The sequence below is a fragment of the Tenebrio molitor genome, chromosome 6 (genome assembly GCF_963966145.1).
Source record: "Tenebrio molitor chromosome 6, icTenMoli1.1, whole genome shotgun sequence".
Lineage (NCBI taxonomy): Eukaryota > Metazoa > Arthropoda > Insecta > Coleoptera > Tenebrionidae > Tenebrio > Tenebrio molitor.
In genome coordinates, this window is record NC_091051.1 from 7429172 (window position 1) to 7443127 (window position 13956).

The 13956-nt window shown below is 39.0% G+C and overlaps 4 protein-coding genes across 6 annotated transcripts; 1 reads left to right on the forward strand and 3 right to left on the reverse strand.

The window, feature by feature from the left end:
• Positions 1-245: 245 nt before the first annotated feature.
• Glyp (glycogen phosphorylase) lies at positions 246-5961 on the reverse strand. Of its 2 annotated transcripts, none has more exons than XM_069051631.1 (6): positions 5769-5961; positions 5143-5610; positions 2520-3048; positions 1839-2469; positions 815-1790; positions 246-765 (listed from the first exon to the last, which is right to left on the reverse strand). In XM_069051631.1, exons 2-6 carry the CDS (start codon positions 5383-5385, stop codon positions 595-597), a joined length of 2550 nt encoding a protein of 849 aa, XP_068907732.1. In that variant the 5' UTR covers positions 5386-5610; positions 5769-5961; the 3' UTR covers positions 246-594. The 2 variants fall into 2 exon arrangements, with proteins under 2 accessions (XP_068907732.1, XP_068907731.1); XM_069051630.1 differs by having other exon boundaries at positions 5143-5710.
• A 2386-nt stretch (positions 5962-8347) lies between these two features.
• On the reverse strand, positions 8348-10808 carry LOC138133691 (putative lipid scramblase CLPTM1). The gene is made up of 2 exons (XM_069051635.1): positions 10389-10808; positions 8348-10336 (listed from the first exon to the last, which is right to left on the reverse strand). Exons 1-2 carry the CDS (start codon positions 10470-10472, stop codon positions 8630-8632), a joined length of 1791 nt encoding a protein of 596 aa, XP_068907736.1. The 5' UTR covers positions 10473-10808; the 3' UTR covers positions 8348-8629.
• A 138-nt stretch (positions 10809-10946) lies between these two features.
• Positions 10947-13099, forward strand: eEF1gamma (elongation factor 1-gamma). Of its 2 annotated transcripts, XM_069051636.1 has the most exons (7): positions 10947-11104; positions 11224-11373; positions 11429-11644; positions 11840-12137; positions 12197-12241; positions 12292-12761; positions 12815-13099. In XM_069051636.1, the coding sequence occupies exons 1-7, from the start codon at positions 11093-11095 to the stop codon at positions 12968-12970; spliced, it is 1347 nt and encodes a 448-aa protein (XP_068907737.1). In that variant the 5' UTR covers positions 10947-11092; the 3' UTR covers positions 12971-13099. The 2 variants fall into 2 exon arrangements, with proteins under 2 accessions (XP_068907737.1, XP_068907738.1); XM_069051637.1 differs by lacking the exon at positions 12197-12241 and having other exon boundaries at positions 10948-11104.
• A 41-nt stretch (positions 13100-13140) lies between these two features.
• cnir (cornichon-like protein) lies at positions 13141-13881 on the reverse strand. The gene is made up of 3 exons (XM_069051638.1): positions 13669-13881; positions 13265-13587; positions 13141-13211 (listed from the first exon to the last, which is right to left on the reverse strand). Exons 1-3 carry the CDS (start codon positions 13744-13746, stop codon positions 13145-13147), a joined length of 468 nt encoding a protein of 155 aa, XP_068907739.1. The 5' UTR covers positions 13747-13881; the 3' UTR covers positions 13141-13144.
• Positions 13882-13956: the final 75 nt, after the last annotated feature.

Genomic DNA, 13956 nt, shown 5'->3' on the forward strand with positions numbered 1-13956 from the left:
TTAATAATGCAACAAACAACTGAAACAACTTAACAATTCGTAAATTTCTCTCAATCTCCCTCAATACTTCTTTCAAATTAAATTTTGAGTTCAATAATTAAATGCCCTTGTAATTAAAACTACATCTTCTTTCTGGCACTTTGGGACTTTCCACAGTTACACTTTTCCTAATTTTAGCAAATGTGAGACTTTGTTTTCTGAAAATTGTCCTCTTTTTTTTTGGGGATTAGGACAAGAAAGATCTGTTCAAAACGCCAAACAGTTTAATTCCAAGAGGAATTGTACATTCTACCTTTAGACTGATACAGTACACTTTATTTAAAATGCTTCAATGTAATACAGTTTCCTTTATTTAACAAACAATAAAAATATTAAAATGTGAGTGCTGAAAGAAATACGCAAGAACCTTTGGCGAAAGCAAATTAAATTAAGATGCAAAGCGTGAGTATTCAAAAAGTTTTGATATAACTTTGGCACTAAACATTAACAAAAGTCAACGAATCTGTCAACATTATACAATATGTAAATACTCTCTTTACTACAAAGTAATGGCATATATGAAGATTTTCCGCGAGGAAAATACAAGACTCCTGTCTAGGCGTCTTTCAAGGCCAGTTCTCTGGGTACGTTAGGATCCGGCAGTTTATCGTAGTTGGGCTCGACCCCCCAGATGTCTTTACCGTACTCTATGATGGTACGGTCGCTGGAGAATTTTCCAGATGTTGCGATATTGTTGATGACCATCTCCACCCACTTGGTTTGATTCTGCAAAAATTCTCTCGTATCACCACTCACCACATCGCACAATACAAACCTCGTAGACCCTGTTAACCTCCTCTTGCTTCTTGATGTAGGCGTCGTAGTCGGCCAGCAGGAAGAACCTGTCGTACTTCAAGAGAATATCTGCGAGATCTTTGAACTCGTCGGGGTTGTTGGGACTGAAGAATCCGTTCTGGATCTGGTCGACGGCCTGCTTCAGTTCTGGATTGGCGTTGTAGTAGTCGTACGCGTTGTAGTTCGTCCTCTTTAACTCTTCCACTTCTTCGACAGTCATGCCGAAAATAAAAATGTTCTCCAGGCCCATCTCTTCCGCCATTTCGACATTGGCGCCGTCCAGAGTACCGATCGTGAGGGCCCCGTTCAGTTGGAATTTCATGTTTCCGGTTCCCGACGCTTCAGTTCCTGCTGTGGAAATCTGCTCGCTGAGATCCGCCGCAGGAATGATTTTCTCGGCGAGAGTCACTCTATAATTCTCTAAGAAGATTACTTTAAGCTTGTCGCCGACTATGGGGTCGTTGTTGACGACCTTAGCGACCGAGTTGATCAATTGGATGATTTTCTTAGCGGTGTAATAACCGGGAGCGGCTTTGCCCCCGATCATGACAGTACGCGGTGTGATCCTAGCCGCAGGATTCTTCTTGATCCTGTTGTAAACCGTGATGATGTGCAAGCAGTTCAAAAGCTGTCTCTTGTACTCGTGAATGCGCTTAACGTGGATGTCAAAGATCGACGCCGGGTTCACCTTGATGCCGTAGTCCTTCTCGATCAATTGCGCAAGCTTCAGCTTGTTTTCCTGCTTCACTTTCAACACACCTCTCTGGAAGTTGGCGTCTTTGGCCCACTTTTTCAGCTGCTGGAGCTGCTCCAGGTGGGTGATCCAATCTTCGCCGATTTTGTCAGAGATGAGGTCGCTCAAGCCGGGGTTGCACAACAACAGCCACCTCCGCGGAGTAATCCCGTTTGTCTTGTTCTGGAACTTCTCCGGTGTGAGTTCGTAGAAGTCTTTAAATCTGAAAGGATTCTTTCAAAACAGGAATAAATTGCTCACAAGTACGTACAAGTCGGCTATGATGATTTCTGAATGGATTTTGGCTACACCGTTGACGGCGTGCGAACCCACAATGGACAGATGAGCCATGTTGACTCGTTTCCCGCCCTCTTCTTCGACCAAAGACATCCGCCTCATCCTCTCCAGGTCTCCAGGCCACTTCTTCAAAACGTTCTCTAAGTGGAAGTGATTGATATGGTAAATTATCTCCAAGTGTCTTGGCAACATCGACTGCAACATGTCGACGGACCACCGTTCCAGAGCTTCGGGTAGTACCGTGTGGTTAGTATAGGCGCAAGTTTTAACAGTGATGTCCCACGCTTTGTTCCACGGAATACCCTCGATGTCGACAAGAATCCTCATCAGCTCCGGAATGGCCAAGGACGGATGGGTGTCATTCAGTTGTATCGCCACCTTATCTGGCAGCAACTCGAAATTAGTTCTTGTAGTCTCGCGAGTACCGAATTTCGCTGCTTTGAAGCGACGAATAATGTCTTGGAGGGTAGCGGCACACATGAAGTACTCTTGCTTCAGACGCAACTCTTTGCCCTCGAAGTTGTTGTCGTTGGGGTACAACACTCTCGAGATATTTTCAGCCAAGTTGCGATCGAGCACAGCTTCAATGTAGTCACCATCGTTGACTGAAACCCACAACATTCAACTTGTTCCCTCGAAATTCTTCCATACTTACAGAATTTCAGATTGAAATCGACTGGAGACTTGGCCGACCACAGTCTCATAGTGTTGACAACGTTGTTGTTGTAACCTGGGATGGGGTTGTCGTATGGCAAGGCAAAAACCACTTGGGTGTTGACCCATTTTTTCCCATTGGGTGTGTCTATCACATTACCGTAGAAATTCACAGGCAACATATACTCGGGTCTCGCCTTCTCCCACGGATTGCCGAATCTCAACCAATCATCCGGTTCTTCTCGTTGTTCGCCGTCTATGATCTTCTGGGCGAAGATACCATACTCGTACCTGATGCCGTAGCCATACGCCGCCATACCTAGAGTCGCCATCGAGTCCAGGAAGCAAGCAGCGAGGCGACCCAGACCTCCATTGCCCAAACCGGCGTCTTCTTCCAGTTCTTCCAACTCTTCAATGTCAAGGCCTACTTGATAGAGAGCTTCGTCCACGGAGCTTTGGATTCCAAGATTGATCATTGTGTTTTGTAAAGATCGTCCCATGTAGAACTCCAACGAGAGGTAGTAGATCCTCTGTAAACAACATTTATTTATAACCGAATTTTCGCAAGGATTTGTTAGAAAAATTAATCGAAGATAACATGTTGCACTTTGTTAAGTATCGTAATAACAATAACAACTCGCATTGATTCAGTTGTGTCAAAAGTAGTTCAAGGAGAATGGCTAGAAGTGAGTGTTAGATCAGATCAACAAACTTGTTTTTGCAAATGCAACGTTCGATAACACGTTTATAAATTATATTAGATAAGATCATTAAAAAAATTTTGACAATTTTTATTATCTCGTCGTGTCGATTTTAGTGTTTTGTAGCGTTCACTTGATCTGTGACCGATTATGCAATTCCGTTCCATAATTGTTACTTTCGAAGCGTTACGTTGGAAAAATGCACCAAGCCAAAGACGCACCACCGATGCTGATGCGTCTCTATAAATATGGTTATTTACCAGACAATAAAAAAATTAAACTTTTGTTTTGCTAATGTTCTAGATTAAAGTCCATTCATTTTGTATTGAACTTTTCAAGGTCAAATAATTTAATTTTTTGGCTCTATAATTATGTTTTGTAAATAGTGATATGCAGGTAAACACCGTTCACGTTGGATTGAGCATTGCTAAATCGCATTATGTTGGTTAGCTGCATGTCACTATTTACAAAACATAATTACAGAGCCAAAAAATAAAATTATTTGACCTTAAAAAGTTCAATACAAAATGAATAGACTTTATATGTTTTTAAGTGAAATATGGTCATTGTTCACTTTAGCTTGCTACTTCGATACATATTATTATTTTTTAATAATTAGGAACTAGAAGAAAATTTAAAAAAAGGAAAATAAAGGAACTACATATTTCCATCTGAATTAAAACAGTGCACGAAGAACTCCTGGACTTTGACTGTACCATGAATAACAATTTTATCTTTGTGTACCTTTTATTTAAAATATGTTATTTGTGATTGTAAATATTTAAACAAAAATTATTTGTATAGAAATAATTTCGCTTTGAATTTTACAAAAATGTTGTCAAAATTTTTCGGTAGAAATCCATAGATAACATAGAACGTATGTTCTATATTTGTTATCTATGGTAGAAATCAGAGCAGTGCTGACTCCTTCAAAAAATAAAACAAAGTTTGAACTGCAAATCCACCATTTGTGACTAATTTTTGACAAATCTGACATAAACAACATAAAGACTTTCTGGTTGAAGGGCAATTAACCCTTCATCCTTTTTCAAAATTCTATTACCTGAGTAACCTAGGTCAGTTAATCTTTCTGTTAGTTCTCGGTATTATTTAACATACATTTTCTTTTTCAAAATTCCGCTACCTGAATAGCTACTTAAAATGTATTTTTTTTAGATTGGAGTTGCAGCTCGGTCACGGCCAATTTTACTTGGCTATTAGAAAATCTCTTGGCTTGTCATTTGGCACTATTTTGTTGGAGAACTAATCTTCAGGTGCACGGAAACTTACTGAATGAAGCCAGAAATAAAAATAGGTAAAACGTAAAAGTTTTCTTTGATTTATTAAATTTTGGAATGTCGCAGAAATAGAATATGAATCGGGGAAAGGAATTTCAAAAAAAGTACAAACTGACAACCTGAAGCGGCAATAAAAACCCATTTAGTATGTGCACAATAAAGAGGGAAATTGAATGTTGACAGGTTGACACTCATATTTTTGAAAATGTGTAATTTGGCAACGTGCCAGACAAAATGAAGTATTTGCACGTGTTGTACCGACATCAAATATTTTGGGAGTAATTTCTACGAAGTGAAATACCATTTCATTCAAGTTAGGAAAATTTTGACCTTTCAACGACTCTCACCCGACGAAGTAGATTAAAGTTTTGTTCGATGACATAATCGAGTCAAAATTAAAGGTTCATTAACTCGAATTCATTTCAGAAACCAGTATAACTTCAGACATAAATTAAACAATCCAACAAGTGCGACAAAAACGATTGTCTCACACTTTTCGACAATGTAAAAATAAATTTTTGACCTTTATCCAAGCGCTTCAATCCGAGAACCGCATCAGTTCAAAAAAACATCCCAATTTAGCCCCTCCGGAAGTCCGGAAAGCGCCTTCGCCAAAATAGCTCACCTTGGGGTCCTTGTCGTAGTAGTGCTGCTGCGTCCTGATCCATCTCGATACCATTTGGTCCTTAACCGTGTGCGCCAAGGCGAAGTAGTAGTCCCTCGCGGTGGCCACATTCCTGTCTTTGACCAGAGTGTAGTGGAGGTGTCTGTTGAACGACTTCTTGATCGCGTTAACATCGTCGAGCTGGGCGATTCCTCGGACACTGATCTGCTTCCTTCTCTCGCTGTCCGACTGCGGGATGGACATGTTGACTTCTTGTGGCGACCGAAACGTTGACTGTGCCGTCGGTTCGCCGGCTTTCGACTTCAATACTAGTGTAGGGGTCACCTTGCGGACTTATGGACGAAGTGAACGCGCAAACGCAAGTTTGTAAACATAAAACAGCTGGCGAAGTTGTCGGACACGGTGGGATGAATCCTTTTCACCGTTACTCCGATTTTTACCTGGCCACGAAGGGAACGGTGTCTGCACCTAGTGGCATGTGGTGAATGAGTGCTCCTACATGATTCAACGTGCAAAGCGCAATAGCGTGTTGCGTGTGCTTGTTTGCCGGCGAGATAACTAGATTCGGCTAGTGATGAACGCATGACAATGTCACATGAAGCTAATTCCAACATCATCATACTCACCAGTCAAACCAATTGTATTGTACTGTTGCTTTGTTCTATTTTTAGCGACACTATCTACTCGGTCTAGCTGCGTTTATAATTAAAGAATCTGTCCGAGTCCGAGATGGTTTCGGTTTCGTACACTTGGGACTCGCTCAACACTCGATTCTATTTGAGAATTATATCACAGACTGTGTAAATATTGTATAGAGATAAATTATGGTTATCAAGGTGTGTCATGGTGACACTTGTACCGGGTGTCTTATCCGAACAATCAGCGAGATTCATTTTGTTTAAACCGCATCGCAAGCTTCTTCAAAGACTTAATTTGATAAATTTACTTAACACCATTTCATTTAATGAACACTAACACTTTGTTTAATCCTCTAAATATGTGAATCAGTATTAATAAACGGCTAAATTTGTTATTTTGCTGCTTTTAAGCTGATACAAAAGGATTAAAGTATTCCGTCAGAATTTTTATATTTTACAAGAATGTTGTGCTGACAGTAAAGAAAAAGAAGTTATCTGGCAAAAATACGTAAGACTTCTATTTTTTAACAAACAAAATAAAAAATGAAGCCAACTAATATCGGCAATGTCAAGTAAATAATGTGATGTGTGTGAACATTTATGATAATAGGACACTGGGAACTGGGTACAGGTGCTAAAAACAAGACAAATTCGTTGAGAGGTTAAGCTTGTGGAGAGAGTTTTGTAAGAACGAATACAACGTTTCAAAGAAAAATATTCTTTCTTTGAACCATTGGAGATTAAAATCTATCAAATTTGGAAATGAATTACCACTTCCATTGCTTTAGAGTGGACACTAAAAGAAATTGAAAATGAATTTTTGTCATTTCTTACTTCACTGAACCTGAACAAATGAAACAAAGGTTACATGACGGGTGTTTTTTTAAACTTCGCGTTGAAAAGTCGATTGTGAACGCACCACCGGATTACAACTCTCACTTTTTGCGTGTTTTTATTTTTAATATGCAGTTCCATTCCAGTCTTTATTAAGACGAGTGGTTGATCAGCTGTTTAAATCTAACCTAACTTTTTGTGCTGTTTGTGTTTTTAATCTGCAATTTGAAAAATCAGTGGTTTTAAGACGAGTTGATTTACAATTGACTCTTTAGCGCCAAATTTAAAAAAAAACACCCTTTGCTCACTTTGCTGTGCAAGCACCACTAAAGAAATGATAGAGAAGAATTTTAACAATTATTCTTGAATCTTGGAGGTTTTTTAAGTCACCTTACTGGTGCTCTGAAGAAAAAAAAAAACAAAATACTACTACTGAATTAATGAGAAAGAACAAAAATTATCGTGACATTCCATTTAAAAATGAAAATTTTGAACACTAAAAGAAGAACATAGATCATCATTTTTTTGTCAGTGATTGGTTGGTGGAAAAGTGGCATCTGAGTAAGTTACTTAAGTCTCTGTGTGGAAACTTTTGCCACCATTTTATACCAAAATGATAACTTCCTTTGTATGAGAAACTCCTTTTCAACAAGACTGCGCCTACGGAGAAGACGATGTTTTCTTCTGGTTTGACTTGTCTGGTGGTCCAAACTTAAATTTGCTAAACTACAGACTATGATCATTGATCAATGTCCGAACAAAAATAAATCTGCAGACAATCATTAATAAATATTAGTTCAAAAAGAAAGAAAAAAAGAATTGCATCTTTTACAATTCGAAAACAACCAACACCTTATGGTACTTCTCTCTCGGTGAGAGTAAATAATAGATGTTCAGAGCTGGAGACTACAACTGTAAAATTGTAATTACATCAACTCTACAAAACAAGATGTCATACTTTTTTTATGAGCCACCCAAAAGTAAAAAAAGTACACTTGAATCTTTACGGTGTTCTTATTTAGCCAAATGCGATAAAAGTTATTTTTAAAATGTTTACTAGGTACTGCCTTAATGAAATATGTTTATCATGTTTTTTTTAAAGGTCCATTTTTCCTTAATGGATAATAAATGATCAACAATAGCAACGAAAATAAAACTTTTGTCACTTACACAGTACATGTTACAATACTGCTCTAAAAAGATAAGATTAAACGCGAATTTTACTGTTTGCATAATTCACATTCAAAATGAAATTATCTGAAACTTTACAACTAGTAGTTAAAATAAGTTTCGGGTTATTAAGTATAGTCCTACAGAAGCTCTAGTGGACTTCGACTTTGGTTGTAAATTTATGTTTTGTCACTTGAAAAATAGAATTTTATGCTGCAGCAATAATCTTACTGATAAATGCTAATGAGGGTTGTCAGTTTGGGGTCCGCAATGTTAGCTTCAGGCAGGGATGTTTACAGGTAGTGGTAGCTGTATTTATGACAACGGTTATTACTTGATAATAAAATGTTATTCTTCGGTTGTTGTTAAATTTACAATCAAAGCCGAATTCCACTAGAGTTTCTGTAGGACTTATATGGTCACTGTCAACAAACGAGAAAAATATTGACGAACCGTCGAAAGCCAACAGATATGGCCGTTATCTAAGTTGTTATTCGCCGATATTATTTCTTGGTGACATTTACGTCGCCAGACGAGTAGGATTATCTAGAGAAAGAAAAATGTTCAACTAACTTTTGGTTTCTATTTGACGTTCTTTTCACAGATATCGACAACATGTATAAGTTACAGGCTCACAGAATGAAACAATCTCAGTCTATAGACCGACGTGTCTTCAGCATCGAGCCACGTCTCTTAAAACTTCAATCTACAGTCCGAGAGATACTTTACACCTGTACAATAAACGGCTATTAAACGACACCACTTTGAACAACAGAAAACAAATCTGAGATAAACAACTAAATAGCATTTTTACAAAAACGTATATATAATAAATAATCCACCGTTCATTTAGTTTTCTTGCTTTCATCGCTGTCGACGGTGCTGACCTCTTGCTGAGCGTTGGCGATCGCCTTTCTTTCTTCTTCAGCGCTGTAGCCGAACTCGTTCTTCCTCGTCTTGTCCACCGGGTAGATCCAGCGCTGGTACAAGAACACGAGGAAGACGATGTCGTCTCTAAAGCACCCTATTCTGTACATGGTCGGCATTTTGATGACGAACGCGAACATGTCGTCGATGAAAGTGTTCAAAAATTTGTAGGTCAACATGCGCCACGGCAAGTGGGCGACGGACTTCAGCTTGTAGTTGATAAAGAGTTGTGGCGTCATCATGATAAATCCGAAAGTCAACAGGTAGCCGTACAACAAGTCCAGAACGAAGGAGTACCAACCCTTGTGCTCCAAGTAGAGCAGGGCGTAAATACTGTAACCGACCAAGAGCGGGAAGCAGACCCACGATAGATACTTAAACGCCAACTTGTCGTACACTTTGGTGCTGCTCTCGACGTACGAGCCCTTGTCCTTGAAGATTAAGCGGCCGTTTTCGAATTTTATGTCGACGACTTTGTAGATCTTCCAGAGCTCGATGCCGAGACCGATGAAGCAACTGATGCGCACCAGAGTGTTGGTTTCGTTGTCGAGAACATAGAGAAGGACCACCAGCGATTGGAACACGCTAAAGAATACTGAACGCACGGAGAGACCCTCCAAAGAATTGCGATTATTCCAGAACTGAATGTCGTTCTTAAACGCGAGCAACTCGAAAACGGAATGCAGTATAGAAACGCAGATTGTCACCCCCAAGAGGTACGGATTGGTGTCCATCAAGGTCTCCTTCAGCGTGTCTTGCTCTTCGTCAGACTCGCCCTCTTTGTCGCCCCAAACGTTCCACATCTGTCTCATATTTTGTGCCGCGTACAGCTGCCATTTAAACAAGCTGAGCGGTTGGTACAAAATGCGAAGGAACAGAGTTTCGTTCAAAGGTTGGTAGTCGCGCGCCATGTTCCAGAAGTCGTTGGCGTACAAGACAGGTTTGTAGAACTTTCCGTCGGCGGTGAACTTGATGAACTGATCTAGAGGCGCAGGGACGCCCCCGTAAGTCCACGCGGTCTGATCAGTTACTAAATTTAGCGTGAAATTTGGATGCCAATGCGACACGATTTTCCCGTCTTCAACCTCGAGCTTCTCGCTAGTCCCAGTCAAGAGATTTTTGGTACCGCTCGATTTCAATTTTTTGAATTTATTTAGCTGCTTTACGACGCGAGTCATCTGATTTTTGCCAAAATTGCTCGCTTTGGGATTGGGACTCTCGCCGCGTTTTGTGACGAACGCGTGCAAGTACAAGGAACCGTTGTTTCTGATGTGATTGGTGATTGTTAGATTTTTTTCCAAGAAGTAAGTCCCATCTTTGTCTGCACCAGAGGCCCAGTCGCCATAGACCAGATTGTCTTTGTACCAGAAGAGATCCGTAGGGTTGAAGTCTTTCATTTCTTCGTTTTCTGTCACGTAAACGTGCAAAGTGAGAGGGGTACCGTCGGTGAAAATATTTTTCGCCGTGAAAGTAGGAGTCGGGGCGCCCGTGTTGTTGGTTTGAGGCGCTGATGGTTTTCGGAAGAGTGACGTTATGAAATATATGATCAAAGCACGGATTATTAGTGATTTCGTAATTGAAAAAAACGATTCCATTCTAGTTGGCTGACGTTGGACTGGCTCTTGCTAAAAATGACTCATTTTTGCTTCAGATTTGGAATATTATTGATTTACTCACAGCATTTTCTGTTGGCTGATTTTCGCTTGGTTTGGCAACTTGGCCGTTGGCCGAAAACTCACTTTCGTTCTGCGCTTCACTCATTTTAAGTCAATTTGTTAATGTTATTTTAAAATTTAATTAATCCTTCGACCACATCACACGAACTAAATGACTTTTCGTTTGAAATTTGTGAAGTTGGTAACAAAAGGAATTAGGTTATGCAGGGGTGCCAACAACGGCTATACTACTCAATTCTCTTCACACAGGGACGTATTAAACCAATTTTCTCAAAACATAGAAAACTCCAAGACTACTTTAAAAAACCTTAATACGCAATACAATATTAAACCAAACGCTGCCGTAGATCAATTTCTTTCACTTCAGTTATTAATACGATTGAATTTAAACGTAAACACTGCACCAAAAAACTTTCACCAAAAACAGAATCCTAGAATACGGCACTGTACCATTAATTTTCCATTTATTATCGAGATTAATAAACGATTTTGGAATTGAAAAATGAGTGTGAGGAGATGTCTTTAACATGTATTTCTAGAAATATGTTCAGTTTAAGCATGACATTTTTTCTAAATTTCAAAATCCCGATAAATAGGTCGGATTAAAAAAGCGGTGTCCGACACGTCACCACAATAAAAACACGAAATTCCCTATGCAGCTGTCAAATTCTTCCAAAGTCCTTTTCTGTGAAAACTGGATGAGCAATGGCTGCAGGAGTAAGTATTTTGTGATATTTCGACGAAAATCTTCCAAAGATGACACAATCGTCCACATAAATTGACGAATTTCGTTAAATCATCCATCGTTTTTGACAGGATTGTTTTTATTTTTCCAGACTCTGTACTCCTATGCCGACAATTTCCGTGCATCGAAGGCTCTGATCGCGGCCCAATATGCAAACGCAAACGTAAAATTAAGTCCCAACTTTGTTTTTGGTGAAACCAACAAGTCTAAGGAGTTTTTAAAGAAATTTCCAAGCGGAAAGGTGAGTCCAGAAGTCGGCAATTTTTGAGGTTAAGTCACATTTGACGGTTCTCCAGGTGCCCGCCTTCGAGTCAAATGACGGGAAATACTTGCAAGATAGCAACGCAATCGCGTATTACGTTGCTAACGAACAACTAAGAGGAAAGACAGACTATGAAAAGGCCCAGATCCTGCAATGGGTAGGTTTTGGAGAGTCAGAAATCTTACCAGCTGGCTGCGCCTGGGTGTTCCCCATTCTAGGAGTAATCAAAAAGAATCCAGCAGCTGAAGAGGTTGGTGAAGTTTCTAGTATTTTTACCTCCTTCAAAGGCAGATTAATCAATCATCTTTTGGTTAATTTGTAACATAAGGAGGGAAATTAAAACGATGATCTGTGTCTTGGATTGTAGTTAATCTAAGTGTATGTTCATTGTGACATCGCGTATTTTCATCATTTTACATTTCTCACGCGCTTGTGTAAATTTCAGGCTTATGCAAGAGCCAAAGAAGATATGAAAGCTGCTCTGTCGATCCTGGACAGCCATTTGCTTACCCGTACTTATCTAGTTGGGGAACGCATAACTCTAGCTGATATTGTGATTTCCTGCAATCTTCTCAATCTGTACAAATTTGCGTTCGACCCTGACTTCAGAAAGCCATTCGTCAACGTGAACAGGTGGTTTACAACTTTAATTAACCAACCTCAGTTTAAGACTGTTTTGGGTCAGGTGCAATTTTTAGACAAAGTTGCCCAACCTTTTGGTGCCGCTCAGGGAGGAAATGAAGGTAAGAAAAGTGTAAAAATGCTCATTTCCCCTTATAAAAAAAATTACTAACTTTACAAGCTGCTAATAATTGTAATGTTGTGGAGAAGAATAACAAGAAAAGGAGTAAGTCAAATTTGAGTCTGTGCTTTGTGTTCATTTTGTGTTTTTGTCAGGTAAGAATAAAAAGAAAGAAGAAAAGAAGGAGAAGAAGCAACAACAACAGCAGCAGCAGGCCAAGAAGGAAACACCAAAAAAAGAAAAGGAACCTGCTGAAGAATTGGATGCAGCTGAGGAAGCGCTTGCTGCAGAGCCCAAGTCTAGAGATCCGTTTGATGCGTTGCCTAAAGGCACTTTCAACATGGATGATTTCAAGAGATTTTATTCTAATGAAGATGAAGCCAAGTCCATTCCCTATTTCTGGGAAAAGTTTGACCCTGAGAACTACTCCATTTGGTTTGGAGAATACAAATATCCAGAAGAATTGGCTAAAGTCTTCATGAGTTGCAATTTAATTACTGGAATGTATCAGAGATTGGATAAAATGCGCAAACAAGCTTTTGCCTCAGTCTGCCTCTTCGGTGAAGACAATAACAGTTCCATTTCTGGCATCTGGGTGTGGAGAGGACATGAACTGGCTTTCCCTGTAAGGATTTAGTTCTTGAAAAATGTTCTTCTATTGAAGTTGTCTGTTTTCAGTTGAGTCCTGACTGGCAAATCGATTATGAGTCATACGACTGGAAGAAACTTGACCCAAAATCAGAAGAAACTAAAAAGTTAGTTGCCCAATACTTCTCATGGAGTGGAGAGGATAAAAAGGGAAGGAAGTTTAATCAAGGCAAAATCTTTAAGTAAAGCCCAACTTTAATATATTCTCTTTTTTTATAACCATGTCCTTTTGATAATTTAAATTAAAATTATTGTTCAGATGTTTGTGGGTTCTTTAATCCTGACTGTTTTCTTTCAATAAAAGGCTTTCAAGTACTTTTGTGTTTTATTTAAATAAACAAGCTAATGCTACAGAGAAGATTATGTCTCCACTTCAAATTCATCATTTCTGTTGAGTGGATCACCCTTCAACAAGGCCACAATCATGCTAAAAATAACCAGTAACATAAATAGTCCCAGTTGATAGAAATTCACTCTTACCAGTACAAATATGCAAAGAAAAACAATAAATAATGCCCTAAATTAATCATGCAGTCTCTCATGTGTTTTTTCAACTGTCCCCTATTATGTATTTCTGTTGGGTCATATATCCCCAAATTGCCACTTGGTACTGATGTTAATTCATAAACCATCCACAATGCCATTGGTAAATTTAGCAACATCAGAATCCAATGGCCATGGATTAAAAACAAAAACGACAAAAAACCATGACTTATCAATTTTGGCAAAGTCCATTGGTTCAGCTTCGAGCAACACTCTTGAGCATTTAAATAATCACACTCTAAATCGGACAAAGTAATTACCTAGGATTATGTGTTAAAGATTATTATACTTATCAACAAACACCCACAACATTGTTATGATTGTTTATCAGTAAAGGATACAAAATAGACGAGAAGAAATAATACTGCTCCAGTGTTCAACAGCGAGAATGCGAAAAGTAAAGGATCGGAAAAAATCATACTTTTGCGGCCCAATTTCTTTCTATCCCAAATAAATCACTTTTTATTTGGTTAGTTAATTTTAACCATTTAAAAAATTCGCATTTTAAATGAGGTTACACATCTGTCAACACCGATCTAGGGACTTTTCGTTTGGCGTTTGATGACGTACTGTAAATAGCGGCGACGGCGAATTTGATTTTTCTTCGCAGCTTTTAATGTTATGGTAAA